A 26,180-nucleotide genomic window follows, 5' to 3' on the forward strand; every position below is an offset into this window, starting at 1 on the left:
CCGGATTTAATTTGTGATGTGCTATCTCTCACTGTTACCAATAACCTACCCTTCAATTATGGGCTGCTCATGTCTTTGTCAGTGGGCAAACTTACAAAATCAGCAAGGGATCAAATACTTATTTCCACCACTGTACAAAGGCTTTGCAAAAGAGCATGCACATGAGTGGAGTTAGTGGCAGATTGTAAAATCTTAGAATGTACAAGCATTCTTCAGAAATCTAGCTATGAGCATTTCATACCACTTCTACACCTGCAATGAAGGCATGGGTAAGCTACATAAAGAATAGTAGGCCTCTGCCTCTCTTTATGAAATAACACCTAAGTACTGTGATAGAGTCACATCCAGGATAGTTGGGTTAAGGCAATTTCAGTCTGAAATACAAGTTCCAGAAGGCATTGCAAGCAAGGAGCCAGGGGGTAAGATGAAGAACCCGGATTGGACTCCTAGCTGCAATAGGGGAAGACATGGGTGTAAGCTGGCAGGACGTATAGATTGGCTGCCACTAGGGGGAAAGAGATAGGAAACCCTGTGTGCAGGAGCTCCTCATTAGTCTAATGCTCAACTCAGCTGGTATGGGTGTGGGGGAAGCTAATGGAAGGAGAGTGATTGATTGTGAGAGCAGAAGCTAGGAATTGATTAGGCAGGTGGGAAGGAGTCCCAAGAGAGAGGGAGAGAAGAGGGTAGAGTGAAGCAGATGCAGGCTGAAAATCCTTGGGTAAGACAAGTCCTTAAAGTTGTGCAGGTTGAAAACCCTTGGGTAAGAGAGGTCCCTAAAGTATTGAATCTACCAGTGAAGCAGATGCAGGGTGGAATCCCTTGCGTATGAGAAGTCCCTAAAGTACGGAACTCATTATGAAGGTAAAGAGAGTAGAGGATAGAAACTGCTGCTTTGTGGTTTAACTGTAATGAACTGAATTAACTGCTTTTATTTGGAATTGAACCACTGTTACTGTGCGCCCTGGATAAAGAGCCCAGACTGGAGCTGACTGTGAGCCTGTATTGAATCCTGGTATGTGCTGATAGCCTACTGCTTAAAGGGGACTATTTGCCACACACTTTCAGGTGGCTTATATGTGCTTAAGATTGAAGGTGAATGCTTTGTTGGAACTGTGTATCTGGTCTACTAGAAACCGGTATGGAATAAAGTCCTTAAGATTGAAGTTGCTGGTCGACATTTATTTCTTCACTGTACCGGGAGCCCGTGGCTGGAGGAGATTGTTCTATCCTTGGCTGTACCTAGAGGTCCCTGGTTACAGTACACACCTCCAGGATAGGGATGTGTTTGATCTTTGCTAAATTAACCCATGACAGATCCAAGGGAGGTGTGTGTCTCCCAGATCTTAGGTTTTATAATGTTATGAAGATTATAAGAGATTTTGTGGGGCTGTGAATTAATTTTGGGAAAATCGGAGGCTTTGCCTATTAGTAACCCATGCAGAAGTATCACAATTGTTGATTTCCCCTTGGTGTGGGCATGAACTGGGATAAAATACTTAGGGGTTTATTTGAGTGCTGATTACGAATGGATGTACCGGAAGAATGTTATAGAGAAACTTGAGCTCATACGCCGTATGTGTGCACATTGGAATGATCTTCCAGTGAATTTCCTGGGTCATGTAGCTCTTGTTAAAATGATGCTTCTCCCTAAGTTACTGTATCTCCTGCAAATGTTTCCCATTTGGGTGACGCAGGAGGAGGAAGGACTATATTGCAGCGTCATTAGCTCATTCATATGGCATTCTAAGTGACTTCACATTGCCTTTGCTAAATTAACCCATGACACATCCAAGGGAGGTGTGTGTCTCCCAGATCTTAGGCTTAATAATGTGACATCGTTGCTCAGATGGGTGCATGAGATACATACGTTGACCGCTAAGGTACACCCTGCCTGGTGTCTGGCAAAGTTGGTGTGCCCCTCTTGATACATTCTTTGTTTTACAGGGTCAGGGGCGACGCAGAGGAGGTAAGGCAGGAAGGAATCAGTTTGTGTTAGCTTTAAGGCCTGAAAATGGTGAAGGATTACAGTGGGGGGAGCCGGGAGGGTTTACCCGTTTCTATCACTGATAAATAACCCTGATTTCCCAACGGGCATGGGGCAAGGCACTTTCCAGAGATGGGTGAGGGGGGGTGTAAGTATTTAGGGCATCTGATAGAGCTGGGGGGGGGGGGGTTCAACCTTCCCTACCTTTGATCAGATCAAGTGAGCATGGAGCCTCTCTAATTCTCAATTTTTACAAGTCAGAGATTATTACAACTCTGTGGCGTGTTTAGTGGGTTCCCAGGTGGCCTTTACCAAGCTAGATAACGTGTTTCTAAGCTTCCTCCAATAGACTTTCACAATGGAGCCGTCTGATAGGGGAGCATAAAGCTGCCTCTTATTTGGATGGTTTGGCTGTGTGTTGCAGTGCAGATTTGGGTGAGACAATTTCCCAGAACCTTCTAAGAAGGGCGTTTGAGGTCACACCTAGGATCACAGCGAATGCCGCACTTCAGGTTATCCAATATAAAGTCTTGCACAGAGTGTACATAACTAGACAGAGGGGGAAAGTTTGGGGTTTATGGGATGAAGATTCGTGCATAAAGTGTCATTCCGCTGCGGGCAATCTTCTTCATTCGTTCCTGGAGTACACGTTGCTCTCGCAGCTATGGAGTCAGTCACTGGCGGTCATTGAAGGAACTTTGGGGCGCTCATTAGAATGGTCCTTTAGCGCTATTTTACTGTGTGATGAGGGACAGCTTAAGGGGGAGGGCCTTAATGAAGTACAATGTCAGCTTATTTTGACAGCTGTCTTGTTAGTTAAAAAATGCATTTTGCAGCAATGGGCAGACCCCACTCCCCCATCAGTAACTAAATGGCATTCACTGATGAAGAAAATGGCACAGTGGGTTTCATTGCAATATTCTCTCTCGACGTCTAGTAGGCATAAGATATACCGAGAGATTTAGGGAAGGTATTCCAGTTTGTATATGAAGGAAGATGATGCAGAGTCCTAGGCACCTATGGGGATGGAGACCTGAGGGGGCGGGGAATGGAGACCTGGGGGGGGGGGGGGGCAAGTTTTGAGGGAGGGAGAATATTAAGAAAAATGTCAAGGGGAGAGTTTGGAACATGTGTCTATGTTTCTAACAGTTATTTCCTCATGAATGCAAGTTAGAGGTGGCTTTTCAGTTGCCTCCTGTATGTTCTTTTTTTTTTTTTTTGCTTTTTTCTCATTATTGGTGGTAGATTTGTTGCTTTTAAAATTGTTCCTTCTACCATTGACTCAATAAAGATAATATTTAAAAAAAAAAAAAGAACAAATTAGGGCAGAATTTGTTCCCAAGGGTTTGATTGGTGTTTGTGTATCAGTGGCAGGATTGGCATTTGCTGGTTCTAATAGTGATTTTCTTTGTCCACCTTCCTTACATGAATCTCACAAGCCTTACTCAATATGTCAGGAGAAGACAGCCTGTTATATAGAAAGATCTGCAGTAGCAGAAAGCAGTAATATCTGTGAGGGCAACAAGAATCAGAAGAACTCATCACTGGCCAATAAAATCAACTACAGACCAAGAACAAGAGCTAACAAACAAAATGTTGAAGACAGCAGAAAAAAACACTCAATGGCAGAAAATCTGATGTAGTAATATAACCAGCGATAAGGGGTAAATTGTTTTAGGGCTCATCTGAAAAGTGGTTTAGCAAATGGTGTAGTGGATTCTGGGTGAAAGCAAAAGAGATCAAATCCTTTCTGTGACAACGATGATTTGTATTAATCAGGATCTGAAATGATCACAGACAACTCCAAAAGATCTTTTTTCAAAACTGGTCTATTTACAAGCAAAAAGGAAATTCTATGACTAGGCACATTCAGTTATGTACATTAAGAGCAGAGAAAGGTGCCACTTACCCATGTATGTGCACTATGCGCTATTCTATAAGATAGTGTGTGCCATTAGCGCATATCTATAAGGGGATGTACGCATGGGCGAAGCATGGGAGGGCATGGGTGAGTCTGCAACACACATGCGCAAAGTACAGAATACTATAAGTTACACGCTTTCCGTGGCGCACTTAGATGCACTCATTTTACACTTGCCATTTGCTTGGCGTAAATGGGCAAGCAAATGGGCCCACAAATGGCATTATAGAACTGGCACTCAGCGTGCGACATCGGTGCAACTATCTAGAGGCACCAAGTTATAGAATTATCACCTATAGCATTTACAAGTTGCTCCATGGTGCTTGCACACAGATTTTAATGATTTCTGCTGATCTAAGTGGGTTCACTGAATTCCACAGATCTTTTTTCCTTGCAACCTTTCTCCTAGAATGAGTTCAACTTGGAATTTCTTATTACAAATCTCAATCTAACAGGCAAATCACTGGTACATCTTTCTCAACCTTCACAAATCCTATGCAGAGTACAGTGTTGTGACTTTAAAGCATGTAACCTCTCCCTTGCTTCTCAAGGAAAGGATCTTCTTACTTATTCTCTACTAAACGCTTTCCTTTCTTAAAAGATACTGCCACTAAGTAAATCACTTCTGATCCAAGGGAATCATACAGTAGAGTCTCACGTCATTCTTATACTGTGTGTTAGATGGTTCATCTTCACTCACTGATTCATGTCTTCACCGACTGGAAACTCAGACTGGCAATGCACATTCCTCCCAGGAGCTCTGGGATCTACCAGAAGCTTGGTATCTTCTCTTCAGCCATATTTCCTACACATTCTCCCACAAATTCTATAAATGACACTTTCAATTGTGCGCGTGCCCAATTTGCACATGCAATTTCATTAGCAAACCAATTAGCACCAATAATCGGACCCTATTACAGGTACTGGAATTTATGTGCACAAATTTATAAACCAGGATCCGCGCGTAAATTTTATACACGGCTCCAAAAAGGGGGCATGGCCATGGGAGGGTCATGGGTGGATCGGGGTGTTCCCACCATTTATGCGCATTGTTATAGAATAAGGGAGAATCTGCTCCTAATTTAGGCATGAGAATTTACACTAGGGTTCAGTTGGTATAAATGTTCACGCCTATAACTAGTTGCAGAACCTGGTGCTAAGCACTATTCTATACATGGCACCTATCTTTGAGCGCTGTTTATAGAATAAAACTAAGCGCTATTTATTTTTGACGCCATTTACACAATTTAGCCCTCTCTCTCTCCCAGTTCCATATACCCATGCAGCTTCACATATTGAAACAACTCAAAATTGGCCCATTCTCTCAAAAGCAACAAAATTTCCCAGACCTGTCCTGGAGGCTCCCTGCCAGTTGGGTTTTCAATATATCCGACACGAATATGCATAAGATTAAGAATGAAAAAAAATGGGAAGTAGCACAAATACTGACAAGTTAGATGCCAAGCATTGAAAACAAACTTGCTTTAGGGGCAAAAACTCATAATAATTTTTCAAAATTCATCAGAAACAGAAAGCCTTTAAAGGAGTCAGTGGGACAGTTAGACCATTAAGGACTTCAGTTTTTACTGAGGAGGATGTAAGATTTACCTGTGCCAGAAGTAGTATTCAAGGGTGACAATGGAGGTACTGAAACAAATCTCAGTGAACCTAGAGGTTGTAGTGAGCAAAATCAACAAGTTAAAGAGCAGTAAATCACCTGGACTGTATGGAATACATCCCAGCATACTGACAGAACTCAAAAATGAAATTGATGATCTATTATTAGTGATCGGTAACCGGTCATTAAAATCGTCCGTGGTGTCTGAAGATTAGAAGGTGGCCAATGTAATGGCAATTTTTAAAAAGGGCTCCAGAAGCGATCCAGAAATTACAGACTGGTAAGCCTGATGTCAGTGCCAGACAAAATGACAGAAACTATTATAAAGACTAAAACTGCCAATCACATAGACAAACATGGTTTAACGGGACCAGGTCAACATCAATTCCGCCAAGGGAAATCCTTAACTCAATAATTTGCTACATATTTTTGAAGACATAAACACGTGGATAAATGCAAGCTAGTTGATATAGAGGTGCATTTTCAAAGCACCATAGAAACGTATTTTCAAAGCACTTAAACTTACATAGGTTACTATGGAAATTTGTAAGTGTAATGTTTTGAAAATCAGCCCCGTAGTGTATCTAGATTTTCAAAACACTTTTGACAAAATCCCTCATGAGAAAATTAAAAAGCCATAGGATAGAACCAATGTTCTCTTGTGAGTTGGGAACCAATTAAAAAAAAATGTATGTAAAAATGGCCTCAGGGATCTGTACTAGGAATGGTACTTTTTAACATATTTATCAATGATCTAGAAATGGGAATGACAAGCGAGATGATTTAATTTGAGGACACAAAATTATTCTAAGTTGTTAAATCACACGCAGAATGTGAGAAATTGCAGGGGGACCTCAAAATGGCAGATGAGATTTAATGTAGACAAATGCAAAGTGATGCATATTGGGAAGAATAACACAAATCACAGTTACTTGAGGCTAGGTTCCACATTAGGAGTCACACCCAAGAAAACAATCTAGGTGTCATTGTGGACCATTCGTTGAAATCTTCTGCTGAGTATGACGCAGAGACAAAAAAGCAAACAATGTTATGAATTATTAGGAGAGGGTTGGAAAATAAGTATGATTATTATAATGCCTCTGTATCGCTCAATGGTGTGACCTCACCTTGAGAATTGTGTGCAGCAGAATTAAAACAAGTTCAAAGAAGGGAGAGGAGGAGTGGCCTAGTGGTTAGGGTGGTGGACTTTGGTCCTGGGGAACTGAGGAACTGAGTTCAATTCCCACTTCAGGCACAGGCCAATACCCGAACAAGCATCTGAGTAAGCTAGAACTGTTGAAGTTCCAGCTTTGCCCTCAGACTGCTCTGACACTATCCAGAGAGTACTGGGGCGGTCAGTAATGCTGTTGACAATCCGTGGCTGGCCCTAGTAAGTGAAACTTATCCAGGTAGGAACTGTCCACTTGAGTAACTGCCACTAAATATCGGGCCCCTTATTTTCTTGAAATTTGAGGTGGTTTTAAACACCAGAGAGGGAAGCACAATTGCCTCCTCAACTACCAGTGCAAACCCCAAGTCCAAATAAGCAGCCGACATTTACGCCTGCCGACATCTGGATTATTTAACGTATGAATACATTGTTGTTGTAAAATCAGAAACACAGGCATACATTTCTAGCCTATCCAAACCACACTCACAATACATATCCCCTTGACAGCTGTGCATGCTGGTGCTTTCTAAACTAATTATGTAAAAACACTGGTCAGTTACATGTGTAAAAGCTGCGCAAGCTCTCTAGAAAGACCTCCCACTTATACTACCCATGAGCTTCAAACCACCTTGTTGCCATTATTGCTGTTCCAGCAGTAAATCAAATGTTAATAGACAATCACCATAAGAAAGCTCTCTGGCACAATACAGTATGAATAGAAGCTCTATCAGTACAGGAATAAGATGATAATCCAGCACAACCTTGTTTAAAAAGTAAGATTTATTCCTGTCATGCTAAGCACAAAACAAAACCCATTGGCAATATTAACCCCAATAAACAAGTCCTACTTACCATGCTAAATTTGAAGCTACTTTTCAGGCTAACCTAGCAGGATAAGTTTACCAGCCTTTGGTAATGAGGCGGATGACCTTCCCAGGCCTACCCTAGTTAAAGGGGCATGTGCATATCAAAATGCAAACATTGCCTGTCTTTGAAAAGATTAGCCAATCAGCAGGATGCAAGCAAGCAACGCTACCTCTTGCTGCTCCACTGATCTGAGGAGAAATTAGAGGCAAGTTCCAGAGAATAAGGGGCTTCTGGGGGCCAACGAGAGAAAGCAATGAAGAGGAGGTTCTAGAGGGGGTTTTTTTTCCATGAGGCTAATTGCCCTTTTGACAGGCCAGATATTGGGAAGAAGGCCCTTAAGTCTAACTGCTGGCTGTGCCTCCTTCAGTTTCAAGTAAGCTTGGAGAACCATATGGTCTGGGGGTCCAGGGCAATTGTTCTAATCTAATCTGCCCATTCCGAGAGGTCCTGAGAGATATACAATAAAGAAGCCAAGACAGTTTTGGAAACACAAATCATGATTTTTTTTTTTTTTTAAGGAGGTGGTGGAGATGAAAACGGTAACGGAATTCAAACATGCGTGGGATATGCATAAAGGAATCCTGTGCAGAAGGAATGGATCCTCAGAAGCTTAGCCGAAATTGGGTGGCAGAGCAGGTGGGGGGGAAGAGGGGTTGGTGGTTGGGAGGCGAGGATAGCGGAGGGCAGACTTATACGGTCTGTCCAGAGCCAGTGATGGGAGGTGGGACTGGTGGTTGGGAGGCGGGAAGTACTGCTGGGCAGACTTGTACGGTCTGTGCTCTGAATAAGGCAGGTACAAATCAAGGTAAGGTATACACATGAGTTTGTCTTGTTGGGCAGACTGGATGGACCGTGCAGGTCTTTTTCTGCCGTCATCTACTTTGTTACTAAGTTATGTTACATAGAAATGTACTAAAAAGGAAAGATTTTAGTGCCTTACAAAAAGAATTATAAAAAGTTTGTTCTGGTTGCACACCTCTAATGCTGACCCTGTGTCTCTAACTTTGGGATAGCTTGTGCAGAGGTTGGAGTATTACACTTTACATGACCTGCACCCTGCATATAATTAACTCACCATATACAACACTAAATTCTGTTCCAGTGCTTGTACTATTTTAAAAAGTTTACCCACAGTAATATTTCAAAAACATTTCCATTATTGGAAAACTAAGTTCACTATTATAATTAGAAAGTTACAATTCAAAAAATAAATTAATTCCTGCTTTTTGGATTTTCTAGAGTTTTACAAAACCTTCTGTACAATTGACCCCGCTGTTTACTAAGCCGCGCTAGTAGCTGCCGTGTGCTAAAGACGACACAGCCCATTCACGGTGGCACAAATCCAAGACAATTAATTTCTTGACGAACGGTCTTTTTCAAGACCTAATGGTTCATTCTTTGAAAACAGACTTATTAAAGACTTATTTCCATAATACAATATATTGAAGAGACTCCGGAGGCAGGCACAGGTACCGAAACATGGTGCCATGCTGAGTCATCATTAAGAATCATCAATAAAAGCTTTAATCTTATATTAGGTGCTCCTTGGTCTGTGTTTGAAGTGCCTGGATCCGATACCCACTCCTGCTTTCCTACAGCTACTATGCACACATTTTGAAAACTGAAAGTACACGTGTAGTTTCCAACCATAGCCTTCAGAATATCTCCTTTTTAACATGCCTAACAGTATGTGCATTCTGAAAGCATATATATTTTCAACCAAATGAAATGCACTGATACAGATTGAATAAATCTACTCATTTTACTCCCTAGTATACAATGTAGATCCAAGTTCTTGAGAATTTGCCCTTTGAAACACATTGCAGTAAGTGGAATATTTACAAGCATATAACATGACTGGTCAATTTTAACCCTTCTCTTACACCTAAAAAGGTACGATTCCTTAGCCATATGACTTGACTATTCCGGAAATTTTAATTTTAGATGTGTACATTCTCATTTACAAGGGTCTGAGGTGTTACAAGTTCTCAATAAGGTAAAATTATTTCTTACCTGATATTTTTTTCTTTTACTCATAGCAGATGGGCATAACCCATCAGTTACTGGATTCCTCTACCAGCAGGTGGAGATAGAGTGCAGAACTGAACTTAGCCATATAGGACAGCGAGACGCCTGGTGCTTCAGTTTTTCTCAAAATAAAGCAGAGACTCCTGGAAACAACCACAACTTCTCATTCCCCATGTAACGGAAACATGCAGAACCAATACAAATCAAACCAACAAATGCAACCTGTAGATGCAATTCAAAACAGAGAAACGACGCAACCAACAGCATCCAGAATTTCAAGGTGGAATCCTTGATTCATCTGCTATGACTAAAGGAATCCTTGATTCACCTATGACTAAAGGAAAGAAAATTATCAGGTAAAACATAATTTTACCTTCCTTAATTGTCAGAGCAGATGAATCCAGAATCTGTTGGGATGTAGCAAAGCAGTCCTCAATTAGGGCAGGACACAGAAATCCCTGCAGTAAGGACCTTGGGCGACAATTCCCATTCCCCCAGGTCGATGGAGCGGTGACTGAGAAAATCCGCCTGAACTTTCAAGGACCCTACTATGTGAGCCACCGATAGCTTGGGCACGTGCTTCTCCACCCATAGAAACATCTGGGCCTCCAGAAACAGCCAGGAATCGCGAGTGCCTCCTTGCCTGTTGACGTAGGCTACCGTTGTCAAACTGTCCAACAAAATCCGGACTAGATGGCTACAGAGGACCTGAAAGGCCACCAGAGCTTTCCAAACTGACCTGAGCTCCAGGCAATTTATAGGCCAGAGAGCCTCTGTCTTGCTCCAGAGGCCATGGGCATAGTGAAGGAGACAATGCACTCCCCAATCCATCAAGCTCACCTTCCACTGAGTGTCACCAATGGATTCCCCCTCTGAAGATAGGCTGATTGCAGCCACCATGACATGCTGTCCCTCACAAGCAGAGTTCAAACCATTCAAATGTCATATGCCTGGGACACCAGGGACCAGTGAGACAAGACCGACTGCTGAAGGGGACACATGTGAGCCCTGGCCCGTGGGACCACATCCAGCATCGCTGCAATGGATCCCAATACTTGCACATAGATCCACGTGTGAGGATTGGAAATTTGAAATAGAAAGCAAATCTTCTCCTGCAGCTTTAGCTTCCTGTGATCGGGAAGAAACAATCAGGCTCAGCAAGTACTGAAATTGTACTCCAATGTCTGAGACAGGTGCAACTGACTTGGCAAGGTTAATTACCCAAACCAGAGAATGAAGGAGAGCAATCACCCAAGTGGTGACCCTGACACCATCCAAAAAGGAAGCAGCTCTGATCAGCCAGTCATCCAGATAAGTATGCACCCCAATACCCTCCTTCCAGAGGTACACAGCCACCGCTATCATGACCTTGGAGAATATTCTGGGAACCGTTGAAAGCCCACAGGGTATCGCCTGAAACCGAAAACGATGTCCGAGCACCGCAATCCTCAAGAAGCGCCAATGAAGCTGCCAAATAGGAATATGAAAATAGGTCTCCTTGAGATACATTAAAGTAAGAAACTCCCCCGGAGTTACTGCCGCTATCACCATGCGCAAGGTTTCCATGCGGAAATGATTGACCCAGAGAGACTATTTACCCACTTGAGGTTGACGACAGGCCAAACGGAGCCTCCCTTCTTGGTCACCATGAAATAGATGGAATAACAGCCCTGACCCCACATGTGTGGGAACTGGAGTGACCGCCCCCAGCTCTATCAGGTTTTCACAAAGTAGACCACACCGCTTCCTGCTTTTGCAATGCCTTGCACTGGGACTCAGAGAAAAAAAAACCTGTGATTGGAGAGGAGAATTCTAATCAGCAACCTTAGGCTGGTGAGTCCCTAAAATATTTGTTCATACAAAAATTGCAGCTAATGAGACTGGTCATGGCATCAGCCCAGACTGAGAATGGGCAGAACAACCTCAGTACAAGCCTCTCACATTTTACAGTTTTTTCCCCATAGACCATGATCATCGATATCCAAGTAGTTACAAAGACCTTCTACGTTACACTGGCCAAGCCTAAAATAGCCTTAAGAATCAAAGATAGATTCCTGACAAACATTTTGAAACTGTGTACTGTTTTTAAAAGAAACAAAAAGAGATATAATTGGAGATGTCACTCTTAGTGCAGTGCACTACATATGTTACACTAAGTTTTCATTACATTTAGGAATATTTTTTGTTAAGTGTTCAAACACAAAAAGTTCATTTGTGAAGTATATCAAAAGCTCTATAATAGGAAAAGAAAAAAAAAGAGAAAATTGTACCTTCCGTTTTCTGCCAAGCACGTTCCTTCATCCTTCAGCCGTTTGCTTTTTATAATGTTGTCTTCCGGAGGGATTTCCTTTTTCCGTTTAATTGCATGGAGCCAATCGCCTTCCTCAGTGTCAATCAAACCCTCATCATCTGCAGCATCAGCTTCAAACTGCTGAGAAACAGACTTTGATACCTTCTCACCGGCCTTCCTCTTCCAACCAAATGAAGCCATGCTGAGAAACCAGAAGGAAATGATTTGTAAAATAATAATAATTATTATTTGTTACATTTGTATACCACATTTTCCCACCTTTTGCAGGCTCAATATGGCTTACATATAACCGTTAACGGCGTTATCGACTACGGTCTGAACAAATACATGGTATGAATGAATACAAAGTGATATTGTAGTAGAACGGGGTACATATATGGTAGGTACAGTTGGAGGGAACTTATAGAGGAAAAAGGGGAAGAGGAGTCAGATAATGTTCGTTACAGTCTTTGGTTGCATTGTGTCGCAGTGAACAGGCATTTTTATGTTGGGTCGGTGGGGTATGCGCTTCTGAACAGGTCTGTTTTTAGTGCTTGCCAAAAATGTAGGTGGTCGAGTGTAGTTTTTATTGCTTTTGGCAATGCGTTCCATAGTTGTACACTTAGGGAGGGGTGTTAAATTCCCGGATTTTGAAAAATATAATCAAGCCTTCCTATTAAGAAGAGCTGCTTGGTGGATGGTGGACACTCCTGATGACAACTCCCCCCTTTGGCTTACAACTGAACGACAACTTTCCTTTCCATTACCCCCTGAACATTAGAATGAGTATTACTCCTTCTAGTAATATATTAGAAGTCACAAATATACTAGATGACACTATTCTTGCTATCAAAAAGTTAGACTCTACTCAAAAGAACTCTCTGTATATAACTCTTTGTCTATCTGGAATAATTCTAAAATCAAAATTGCTAATTTACCTATTTTTGGAGTTCTTGGATATTATTGGTGTTCACTGCATAGGTTACTTAAGTGATAGTCAACGTGTATTATCCTTCACGCATATACAATCTAGAGTTTCCATTCCCAATACAGAATTTAATCATTTTTTACAATTACAATCAACATTAAGTAATTTTTTCTCTCTTTCTAACCTAACACGCACTCCAGATATATATTCTATCTTCTCTGACACTCTACTTAAAGGTAATGCAGCCTCTAAATATTACTCTTATTTCTTACCCTTGCATGACCAGAACTCTCTATCCTTACAAAAATATTGGTCAGACACTTGCTCTGTCACTCTGATTTGATTTTTGGACGAAAGTTAATAGACCACTTACTTCTGCACCCATATTACAATCTTTATATTTTCTCAATCATAGAACTAATTGGACCCCAGTCCGACTAACTAGACTAAGCAATAACAATTCTAATCTATGCTGATCCTCTAATTCTGCAATGGGTACATTTGACCACATGCTCTATCTCTGTCCAAATTTACAATTATTTTGGACTCTAGTGTGGGATAGAATTTCTACACTACTTCATTTACAGATCCAGTTAGACTTCTGTACAATTATTTTCTGATCACTTGTTTGTCAGCATTATCTATCACCAACACAAAAGAAGTTATTTGATATCCTTTTGGCCATAACTCTTAAGACAATATTATCAGAATGGAAAGAATTTCAAAGTTTCATTTGCTTTTTGGTGGATTACTGTTTGTATTACTTATAAATATGAAGCTAAAATTGCGGAGAAGTCGAATAATATCCCTCATTTCCTTAAAGTTTGGAAACCTGTTGATTTGTATTGTAAACATAAGATTTAATGTTTCTAAATGTATGCCTTCTAGGTATGATCTAGTACTCCTTTTTTTATGTACCACATACTGTTGCCATTGTTTTGTTCTTTTGTATTGTTACTTATAAAACCTTAACTAAAGAACATTTGAATTCAAAAAGATAAGGAAAAGTTACAAGAATTTGTGATCTGTGACTTCTGTTTAACTAAAGGTTAGACTGACAACCACAAGAAGTAATCAGGTTGCTCAAAGACCAGGTCCGAGGAATATATCAACACCGTCTTCAGGTAGCAGCAATCTTAACAGAAAAACAAAATCATCTTTCCTAGAGTTGACGTTTGTGGTCCAATCAATCCTGCACAGCAGACGAGCTATGAGTCACTTACATTTTCCAGTAATCAGAACACACTCAAGACGCTATACAGATCTGTAACAAGTCGATGGAAAAAAAAGACAGATGGAAAATCGCAAAACTATACTTCTTTATTAAAAGCTCTACTCGACGTGGTCCACATTTTGCCTGACAAGGTCTGCCTCGTGGGTACATAACACACTTGGAAATGTACTAGATCTACACTCCAAGATATCTGCAAAAGTGCTCAGCAAATGTTCAGTTAAACTGCAGCAACAACACAGTCAGTTCTTTTTGCCCTGAGGCAGCCCTCGTCGGGGAAACCGTGGACCACGTCAGGTAAAGCTTTTAATAAAGAACTGTACTTTGGGGATTTTCCACCTGGGATCTGTCATTTTTCCATATTTTCCAGTAATGTCATCTTTTTGCCCATTCTGTTCCGACCAAAGGGACTGCTAGTGCCTGAAAGCTAATTAAGAAACTATATTAGTCCAATAAAACAGTATTCTGTTTTTTCTGCTTATATTTCTGGCAGTGTATGATAAACTTTTAAAAAGCTCTCCTCTGTGCACGGCAGGTCATAAATTAAAGGGCGTGATGGCCTAATTAGGAGGCCTCTGACCACAGATGTCTAGTGTCTCTTCAACCCTCATCTTCCCAGGGAGACTACAATGCCCCCCATCATTTGCAGCCCTAACCCAGGGCTACAAAGCTTCAAAGCCCCCCCCCCCCCATCAGTCCCTTCCGTTAAACAGAAACTAATTAAGGGCCAGTGCTGCCCTTTACACACTCCACCCATCCTTATTTATGCAGCCTGAACCCTACCAGTAGTACAGTCCTTGGGTGAGTTGAAGTTCTAGGGGAGGAGGGCACAAGGCTAGCTCTCAGGAATGAAGAGTAGTTACATAAATTTGCATCATTGCATCTCCTTGATGAGAAATATACATAATTTTCATGCAAAACATTGCTAAAAAATCTGACTTTTGTGAAACTCATTCTAAATTAGGCTTTTACATGTGCTGGCATTTTTGCACTAATGCATAAGCCTCTTTTGTGAAAAAATTTCACATTTTAGTACATGAAGTTCAATGTGAGTAATTTTAAAACAGGGTGCCTAGGCACAGAACGCACCTATTTTATAAAGGCAAAATATGTACACAGGTGCAATGAATGACTGCCAGCATAAGTTTTGGCATGCCCATTTACACCATATCAATGGCAAGCATAAATGGGTACACCTAAGTGCCACAAGTTACATACATAACATATGGCATTCTATAGGTTACGGACATAAGTAGGAAAGACTTCCTTCCTATATGCCACATGTATGCTCCCTTGGAGTAACACACTAAGGCGTGTACATTCTCCATTACAGAATAACACATAGTGCACTTATGCACATCAACTGCATATGCCAAATTATTGAATTGTCCTATATATTTTCTGCATGCCTACCTTTATCCTTTATGCTTGTATTCTCCTAGGCAATTTTATATGTGTCTACTTGAGAAAGAGGGGGGGGAGGATATGGATGTTACTATAGTCTAGTGTATTATTCTTCCATTGAAAGGGAAGCGGTAATTCAAATAGGGAGAAACAGAGAAGGTTAAGGGCCTCTCCCTTCTACTAGCCCCGAAATTATACTACTTCTTTCTCTGTCACCCTGATAATTTTCTACATTTAGAGCTCTGCACTTCTCCAAACATTTATTTATTACATTTGTACCCCGCGCTTTCCCACACATGGCAGGCTCAATGCAGCTTACATAGTAACAATACGAAGAATTACAAAGTTGTAAAAAATATATATACAGTTTGTAGTAAACACAATATTAATGGGGTTAACGGATAAGTAAATTGAACATAGGAGGAATTGGGCGCAGAAGCAAATGAGCGTTAGAAGGTAGGCGTAGGAAGATGGAGAAGGACGGATATGGGATAGCAATAAGGACAATGTATAACAATCGTCAATAAGAATCATTGCTCTATTTTCCTACATCTCACCTACAGATTCAAGAAACTTTATTAGCATTGCAGTGGCTAGTAAGAAAAAAATATGCTACAAAAACCTGCAGGTTTCAAAGAGAATAACGAAATTCTTGTGCTGAAGTTGGGTTACTTTCAATTATCTCCCACCTGTATTAGTGCTCTTCCCTCCTCTCTCACCAACCCATCTCCGTTCTCGTCTTCACAGATAACTCCGCCTACAGGTCACAGATCAACAGCGGAAGAGGAAAAACAATAAGAAAGTAGTAAGTGCGCATGCGCCATCGCGTCTACTTTGTCCTGCGGGGTTTTTTTTCCCGGAAGGGGAAGTGAGGTACGAAGGCGTGAGGCCTATGGCCAGGAGGTCTTAACGGAACCCGAGACGTGTGTTTTGCTACCTGCAGCAGCTTGTCGTTCATGAAATGCTAGCAGTTAACGCGCAGAGACGCGCTCGGGTTCCGCTGAATGTCGACCGCGCCCAAGAGGTTAGCGTCTCTAGTACGGGGATAGGTGAACGAGGAGATTTGATTACCGGAGTCGGCATGACGTCAAAATGTTGAAGCCACTTAGGTTACTCCATGTTTCCCCTTTCCCGCGCAGACAGCCGTCGATCTGCGTACATTCAAAACAAAGCAAACAAACCTATGAGCTGCTGCATCCACATTGTTGTTCTTTATTGTTAGTAGCATTTTTATTTAATCTCACTCAATATTTTTAAAATATCAGCTTGTGCCACATACGGATGTACACAGAAGTATAATAACGGAATAACGTTTCATAGGTAGAGTAGTCATTTGTTATAAATCGTAATCAGTGTGTCATTTGGAGGGGGCTGATTATAGGGACACTCTACCATGTGTTATATTCGTGCAATCAGGTGCACAACATTCAGAGTTTCTATCTATTTGTTTACTTATTTATGGTTATATATCCCACATTAAACATGAATTAGGTTAAAACCAGGGAGCATTTAAAAACATTTTTTTTCCTATGCCTAGATCAAAAGAGAAAGATGGTTTGTGGAATGCAATGGTATATTATAAAAATGCACGTAATATTGTTTATTACTACTGTTGTAAAGAAAGATATTAAATAATGATGGCAGGACTACTTTCATGCAGAAGTCCAGAGTCAGGCGAAATATGACAGCATTTTCCAGTTGTGATAAATATTTATTTCTTCAAGGCAGTTTTCAACAGCATTTTCTCAGTTATTACCCAAATGCGAACACAATTATAAAGCTAATTAATACGTTTTGTATGTTTCTGAATTCTATTATTCCATCTCACTGTATTTCTAGTTTTGGTAAAGTATAAGTCATCACAAGAACAAAATATAAGAAAACCAATGGGCTTTGTTAGGGGCTTATAACCCATTTGTTATGTTTAAACAAATGAGAGAAAACAATTATTTTGACGTATGAAAACCACTTGTCCCTGAAACATGCTGAAAACAGAATAATCCATTTGTACAAAAGAGATGACTGGAAGATGTAATTCTCCATGTGCCCCAATAGAGAGTTTAATTTTACTTCCAATCTTTATAACACCAGGCTTTCCAAAGCAGATTACAACAGCAGTTAAGATGAACCTATCAGTACGCAGGATATCCTCACTGAAATTTGGCCATACATTACTGTATTATGCAGAAAAATTAGCACAAAATGCAGCCTTTATTTGTGCTGTTTCCACCAGCTACAGTAATTTTTGAAGCTGTTTTAGTGATATTCAGTTTTGATTTCATGATATTTATATCTACAAATGGGACGCTTTCAAATAAATTAAAAAGCTGTTAAGTAAAAAAAAAAAAAAATATATATATCCTATATAAAATTTGCACCTCCATCTGGATGCCTGGGTTTGTAACACAGTTCCCATTAGTCCGCCCTGGGGATGACGTCACAGGGCGGACCAATGGGAAGTGAGAGGGAAGGGAACCCAGCACCAGCCAACGGAGGTGAGTAAAGAATTGCGCCCCCCCCCCCAAGTTCCATGGCCCCCTACCTCCCTCCTTCCTTCCTCCCACTCCCGTCCGTCTGAGTTCCACGGGCCCACTCCCGACCGACGGCGCCAATCCCGTCCGAGTTCCGCACCCCCCCTCCGATCTCCATTGCCCAGCGCCTCCCTCCCTCCCTGTGGCCTCCGCGTGCAAGCAGGACATGTGCAGCTGCCCCTGCCCTTCGTAAGTGTCGGCTGTTCTTTAAAACTTTTTACCTCCTGCTCCGCCGGCAACAGTGAAGTCCAGCACATGCGGATGCCGCTTCATACTGCCTTCTCTTTCTCTTCTGTTTCAGCTGTGCCTCTGGTCCCGCCCTCATTTCCTGTTTGTGGAAGGGCGGGACCACAGGCACAGCTGAAACAGAAGCAAAAATGAAGCAGTTTGAAGTGCGTCCGTGCGTCCTGGACTTCACTGTTGCCGGCGGAGCAGGAGGTAAAAAGTTTTAAACAGCCGGCAATTACGAAGGGGAGGGACAGCAGCACACGTCCTGCTTGCACTCGGAAGCCAGAGAGAGAGGGAGGGAACCGCAGGGTTGCGGAATTCGAACGACATTGGGTACATGGAACTCGGAGGGCATGCAACGAGAGATGGGGGGGGAGGGGGGGCTTGGGACAAGAGAGGGGGGGAGGTGCGGGGCCTGTAACTCGAACGGGAGGTGGGGTCCTGAAACTCGAAGGGGAGGGGGGCCTGGAACGCAGAGGACATAGAGGGACGGACGAACGGGGGTGTGGAACTCCAAAGACAGGGGTGCAGGGAATTCCCTGGGGGGTGAGGGGGAGGGAGCCCTTGCTAGCGCCCGTTTCATTTCACACAGAAACGGGCCTCTTCTACTAGTGTGTGTGTATATATATATATATATATATATATATATATATATATATATATATATATTGTCCTCCACATTTTTAAGGCACTGCTTATCCAACTGGAACAGCTTTTGACTCTTTATAGATAGATAACACATAGGCAGTCCATTATTTCTAATCATTTCTATTGCTTTCAGTACCATTACTATTGTTTTGGGTGTACTTATGACTCTGCCTACTGCTTCAACTCATATAATGGACTAGTCTCATATCGTCTCCTGTTCACAATCTAACCTCCTTGGGTGAGAGAATACGTTTGCAGTGCACAGGCTGTGCACCAGTGTTGCCAACCTTGCTTATTTCCCATGAGTTTAGGCCTTTTTTTTTTTTTTTTTTTTAGGACTTGCGGGGTTTTTTTAGGTAGAAAGATGTGGTAGCCGTGTTAGTCCACTTTTAAAGGTAATCAATAGAAATAAAATAAAACATGGAAAAGAAAATAAAGATGATACCTTTATTTATTGGACATAACTTAATACATTTTTTGATTAGCTTTCAAAGGTAGCACTTCTTTGTCACATTGGAAATAAGCAAATGTTGGTAGATGACAGTTATATATAAGTGAAACTTCAAAGCATTTCAGTGACAGTCTAACAGGATGAGGGTGGGTTAGGTGAGAGACAGCGAGAGCTAGGTGGATGAGGGACAGGGAGCCTTGTGTTTAAACAGTTTTTTAAAAACTGATGATCACTTTTGCTGGCTATTCTTCCCTGTTAACCCAAGCATCCTTCTGAATTTTGCTGTCACCTTTTCTATCTGTTTGGCCACCTTAAGATCGTCATGTACAATCATCCCACAGTAAGATATCGCCTCCTGGCCCATTGGCCTATGATTTAATTTCCTAAGCAGCCTTTCAGAAGGAACTTCAGCTGCTTCTCCTATATCAACAGATGTTTGTTTACACCTTCAAAAAATTCAAATAGATTAGTAAGGTGTGACTTTCTGTATGACAGTATGTTTTGTTTACAGCTTTCAGCATTTACCCTGTATTGCGCTCAGGTTAACTAGTCTGTAGTTAGTTGGATCACTGCTGGATCTCTTTTTTTGAAAATTGGAATATGTTCACTATCCACAGTCCAAGTGTGAAGACAAGTTTTTCATAGTTCCACCCTACAAATATGGTGGTATGCCATGCACATAGAATTAACTTTTTCTTCACCTTGTAGGCTTTCAAATATGCACAGTTATCTTAATTCTGCTGTTCTGAATGACCAGTGAGAATAATTTATATTTTTAATCTACAAAGTTTTTTTTTTTTTAATCCTTCACACAATTGGACAGGTCTGATGATTGAGCGCCTCAGGACGTCAGAAATGCTTGTAAGGGACCGTGGCTTTAAAAAAAAAAAAATTTTAAACAACTCTTGAAGCCCTGCCAGGTTCTAGGATGCAGTTTAAAAGATGAACCCCCTTAAACCAAGCAGTGGTGAATGGCAAAACAACTGATGCTATTAGGCAATGTTCTCTTCTTTGAACCAACACCAACAGTATGTAGTTTGTTCTGCAAAGGTCAGAGTTCACTTTTGTTTAGTTTACAAATCTTAGTAAAATTTACAGAAACAGGAAGTGAGGAAGAAAGTTATGTAGTCTCAGAAAAGCTTGAGTACAAAGGTTTTAAGGGCATCTTTAAATTTGGTGGTAGGAAAGTTCCAACCAGAGATGCAGCAGGAGTGTGTTCCAAAGTTTGGAACCACCATAGCTAAAAAGCAGAGGCACTCCTGCTACTTTATCCACCTGGACATTACCGTGCAAGTTGACCAGATGTGGTGAAGCAAAGTGACCTGGAGGGGGGGGGCATAAGAGATGAGTAGATGGTGGACGTAATCGGGAGCAGATGGTGATGTCCCTTGAAGACAAACATGAGTTTTGAACTTATACTCGCTGATACAGGTAACTATTGTTCGATTGAAGGAGAGGAGTAATGGTATCAAAGGCTTGGCATTTATAAAGGAGACAAATCACAGTAGACTGAACGAGCTAAAGCAATTTACAGGTAATTGCAGTAGTCAAGTAGTAGTAATAGAAGAGGACAGGAGAATGGATTCAGTGAAGGGCCAAAGGACAACGTTGATATGTGGATTGAAGGTAAACTGATGGTCAAAGATGACTCCAAGATTTTAATGGAGTATCAGAAAGGGAGAGGGCCACAGTATAAGGAGTGGGAAAATGGATTGCCTCACATTATTGGTGTTAAGGAACAGGCAGTGCCTTACGAATCACACAAGCTCTCAGGAAGACGGTGTGAAATATCTGAAAAAGTGGGTGGCCATGTTTTAATACAGAAACAATCTGAATATCCTCCACATAACAAAAAGGAACACAATTATGGATTGGATCAGACAGGAACGGGACCAGTATGGATCCATGGACACCAGACTGAAGGGGAAAGATAGGCGAGCGGGAAGAATGGTGGACCAGCTGGATTGTACTTTCGTTAAAGTAACTTCGGAATCAGTTAAGGACAGTGCCTGAAAGGCCAATATTCAACAGGCAGAGAAAAAGGTTATGGTTACCAGGTCAAGTGACACAACAACCACAGAGATTAAATTGTCTATGTTTATTAAAACTCTTGATCACATTTTTAACAAGGTAAATCAAAGCCATGTACATAAATTATTAAAATCAATACAAGAAAGAAAATAATGCCATCAAGTGATAGGAAAGAACACAAGCATATCAAGATCAATCACATCACTATATCCCTTGCTGCAAAGGGCACCTGTTTTATTACAAAGAAGGTTTTTTAGCCTAACCTTACAATTCTTAAATGACCGTTCAGTCCTAATTTCTAGGGATGTTAGTCCAACAAAATGGGGCCATAAAATAAAAAGTTCTTTTTCTAATGAAGTTCTGATGGTATCAAGAAATGCAGCAAGTAAGGTTTCAGTGCTATGACCCTTCCTGAATCCTGCTTGATAAGGGTGCAAAGTGATTATCAAATGGAAAAAGCTGGCCATGAATAATGCTCTCTAGAATTTTAGAGAAAAATGGAAAGCTTGATATGGGCCAAGGATCCAGAGTGGGCTTCAAGAGGTGTGACCAAAGCGTGCTTCCAAGATCTTGGTACATTGCTCAAAGTGAGACTGCCTTGCAGGAGAGGGAAGAATAAAGGTAGGATTTGAGGCTCTTGAAAAGGTGAGCTGGCCAGGGCTTGAGTGCCAAAGTGGCTGGGTTCATATCTTTGAGAACGTCTTTCAAGAAGGCCAGGGAAATGGGGTTAAGAGTCTCAGGAGGATGAAAGCAAAGAGACGGGCTCAGGATTAAGGATTGAAGACAGCCAAGAGGGAGTTGGCGGGCAGGAGCTGTGAAGTGGGGATGGGAGGTGCAGCCCCAGCCAGGGAGGCATGCAACCTGAATACTTAATAAAGCTAAAAGGTTTCAAGAGTAGGAAAAGGGAAAATATGCCAGTAGATCTGACGAAAGGGGGGGGGGGGTGGTTGTGAATAATTTTAGAGAATGTGGGGTTTAGGCCATGCGATTAGTAAATGACCCCCTAAAATGTCTTTATTACATGTTACCTTTTGCAAGATCCATTTTATACACGGGCCGTACAGCAGATAATGTGCAATAATGATGTTGGCATGCTAACTGTTAGTAAATGATTCACTTTTTGTTTTGGACAAAGAGTACACTTTTCATTATGCAGCCAGTTTACTCTGCCTAATAGCATTGAGGGACATGATTGGGATAGATAGGGCAGGCTGGTTTCTGATTCTTCCTAGAATTCTTTGTAAGGGGGGGAGGGGAATACAGTCTTTAAGCACTTAAGATGTCTAAGGTAAGTCCTAGCTTAAAGAAAAGCACACCACATTTGTAGTTCAGAAATAACATCTTTGCTGGACAACCTGATGCATGTGGAAAAAAATATAAGTAGGGAGAGAGTGACTCTGAACTACTAGTCTCACTTTTCTACTTCAACATGTAGGCTCAAAGACACACTAGTACTGGACCGTTCCTTATTTGTAAGGAAGTGTGCAGTACTATACAGTAGCAATATTAAAGTACAATATGCTCCTGCCCCCAAGAGCTTACAGCTTAATTGGTACTCGAGACATTGAAAGAAAGCAATGTGCCCAAGGTCATAGTAGCAGAAGTCAAATTTGAACCATGTTTCTAAGCCCATGGTTCTACCCACTAGGCCCATTCTCACTTTCAGCTGTTCTGTGATGCATTGTTACAGCCTGAATATATACAATTACAAGATAATTACAGAAAAATTGCTTGTTGGAATGTCTGCTATCATGTCCTAGGATTGTTTAGCTTTTTGATTGTAGATGTTTTAGAGCTGTTCATTTTGTTTGCAAACAGCATAAAAAAAAAAAGAACAGGAGTTTTTGTAGACTAAAGATAATTTGTGTTTCATATGGCATTGCAGAATGAAGTAAATGGGGTAGTAAACAGGGGCTAGAAAACTAAGTCATCGTAGTACCAGAGGGGTTCCAGAAATTAGGGAAAGAAATGCCACTAATTGTATCCAAAAACTGTATCTATATACATTTTCTGCCACAGGCAGAAGGGCTGCATAGAAATCAAATTGACATTGTGGTCATATGTTAATGATGGGAGAGTTTAATGGTTGGGGATTGGAGCACCCTATATTGCAGAATCACAGGAGAGCGGTCCTAAATTCCCTTTCAGGGACACTTCCGATAAATGGAAAACTATAAGCTTGGGGAAGGAAATACTGGACTCATTACCTACAAATGAGTAAACTGCTTCTGCTGTGAAAGTAGGTGGTTAAGCTCCAGTAAGCAGCAGAAGATATGGTTTAATATGAGTGAAGACAGAAAAGTCTTACTAAGGTCAGGTGTAAGCACAGAGAATCCCCTGCTCATGAAGCTGTGAGGGGAAGGTTAGACAACTGGGTCTGTGGCATTACACAAAACTGAAATTAGGTACTACTATGTATGCATCCTATATAATAATTTGCACCTCCAACGTTCCATGTCTGGCTGCCTGGGTTCGTAACATCTCCTGATGTCAGCCAGCCTCCAGCGTTCCCTTCCCCCTCACTGTCCCGCTCTCGCATCAAGACGTAATACTGTCAGAGGGTGGAACAGTGAGATGGAAGGGAACGCTGGAGGCGAGCTGACGTCAGGAGGAATGTTACGAATGGAATGGAAGCCAGCGCCAGCCAGCCAGAGTAACGTTCAGGTACAAATCGAGGGGAGGAGAGAATCGCTGGACATCGCAGGGAGGGAGGAAGTGGAGGGCAGGGCAGAGGAGAATTGACAGACATGGAGGGCAGGGGAGAGAGAAAAAAAAAAAAAAGCTTACATGACAGCCTTCCTAGGGCCCATTTCATTGTTGAGGAAACGGGCATGGTTCCACTAGTTTTTTTTTTTTTTTTTTTTATAATAGCACAATGTGAGCACTTGTTTCCCATTATCAGTATTTCGGTGTTAAAAGGTCTTTAAATATGACCTACATTTTGTACCTTTGTGATTTAAAACTTTGCATCTATACTATTTCAAAAAACAAACAAACCAATGTATAAATAAATAAAATAAACCAAACCTTTTGAGGTTGTTTCTGTGATCTCCTTACTGATGCTACATGTAATACAAGGTGCTGCTACAAGAAGGAACTAGACTAGAGAACAGATACTGCCCTAGAATAACTGCTCAGCCAGACAGGGAGGGCTAGTATAGAAAGGACTCTAGAATGTAAGTTCTCAAAGAATGTGCTTAAATGTGGAGAAAAACCCTCAGAAACCTGGAATTAAATTGTCTCAGGTTTAGGGCGGGGTTACTAATATTTGAGTAACTCACGCCTGGATTCTATCATCGGGGAAAAAAAAACTCCACTTAAATATTTATTGATTATTTGCAGCTTATTTCAAAATGGTGCTCCGCTTAGCTGATTACAGCATCGTGATTTAACACTCGGTCCCTGAGGAAGCCTTGTTGTAAGGAGAAACGGCAGCGGCCCCCGTTGGACATTAAGATAAGAGTGCCTTTTTACATTCATATTTGTTAAAGTATTGCTGTAAGCTAATATCAAGAGGCAACTGTTTAGAACAAGACACGAACTGTTTAGAACAAGACATTATAAGCAGACAGACATATAAGCTGCAAATAATCAATAATATTAAGTGGAGTTTTTTTTTCCCGATGATAGAATCCAGGCGTGAGTTACTCAAATATTAGTAACCACGCCCTAAACCTGAGACAATTTAATTCCAGGTTTCTGAGGGTTTTTCTCCACATTTAAGCACATTCTTTGAGAATTTACATTCTAGAGTCCTGATTTTTTATGTATTACATTACGAACTATAGACTCTAGATTATACTGCAACATTGTACACATTTTCTAGTATAGAAAGGGCCTGATCCAAAGAGCCACAAGGGCCTTAAGTACCATTGGATTGTTCTAGGAGAAGAAAGAACTTGATATGCTAAGGACACTAGCCTAGAAGGCTGAAAGTGATACATGCAGGTTTTATCATTCTAATGAAAACACCACTACCCTTGGGGTTCAGATAACAGTACCCGCTGGTCTTAGTACCATGAAACAGAAAGTGCTCATCTTAGTTGCAGCATTGTTTCATAAGGCCCTGTGAAAGAGCAGCAGAACCACAGTCCAGAAATTCACCTCAGTAGGTCCCAATGCGCTTTATAGAGCACCCATGGGAACTTGTCTGCTGTAGACAAGTTGGCTAAGCACCAACCTCCTAGTGGGAAGCAGCTACGTTTTATTTGGGTTACTCTGGCAATGTCTTGGGCAGAATTTTCTGCCAAGAAGACCTGAGAGGCTACTTTTGCTACTACCATCAAAACTATGCTGACAGGGATCAAGTTAACTATCCTCTCACCCCTCCAACAGCTACACCTAAAGCAGTAGGAAGCACAGGTCTCTGAACACATCCCTCAATGCTTATACATGTGTAACAGATTTGCATCTTGAGGCCCAAGTCCAGGGCAGCCAAAGTGGGCTTATATGCTTGAGGTTCTTGGAGTAGTGGTGCAACCCTCACCTGCTGCCACTTTTGGCAGGATAAAAGCACCAGCATTTAAAAAAAAATCTACAAATCAGGAATACAGCTTAAGGCCGGGGTCTTCACTAAACATAAATGTCAGCAGGTAAAGACCTGCACGTTCTACTCTATCCAGTCTGCCCAACAAGGAGGCTAGAGTTGAATCTGGCTGTATACACTGATTCTACTTCTTCATGATTAAACACTGGTATACTTTAATCTCTGTCTCTCCCTGCCAGTTTTGGGCCACTAGAAATCTGCCCGGCCCAAGTCCTACTTCCCAACTACTCCGCGTTAGGAGTTACGGATCAAGAAAGGGATCTGGGTGTCGTCGTCGATGATACGCTGAAACCTTCTGCTCAG

The 26,180-nt window shown here is 41.5% G+C and overlaps 1 protein-coding gene across 2 annotated transcripts in view; it reads right to left on the reverse strand.

The window, feature by feature from the left end:
• TTC33 (tetratricopeptide repeat domain 33) overlaps positions 1-16,198 on the reverse strand; it is a 249,239-nt gene extending 233,041 nt beyond the window's left edge. Inside the window, exons 1-2 of one of the 2 annotated variants that reach the window (XM_030192185.1) lie at positions 16,132-16,198; positions 11,860-12,081 (exon numbers count right to left, since the gene is read on the reverse strand). In XM_030192185.1, the coding sequence (XP_030048045.1) occupies positions 11,860-12,080 (221 nt within the window). In that variant the 5' untranslated portion in view covers position 12,081; positions 16,132-16,198. Of the gene's footprint in view, positions 1-11,859; positions 12,086-16,082 lie in introns of both variants that reach the window. The other variant, XM_030192184.1, reaches the window with a different exon arrangement.
• Positions 16,199-26,180: the final 9,982 nt, after the last annotated feature.

The sequence above is a fragment of the Microcaecilia unicolor genome, chromosome 2 (genome assembly GCF_901765095.1).
Source record: "Microcaecilia unicolor chromosome 2, aMicUni1.1, whole genome shotgun sequence".
NCBI classification, from domain to species: Eukaryota; Metazoa; Chordata; class Amphibia; order Gymnophiona; family Siphonopidae; genus Microcaecilia; species Microcaecilia unicolor.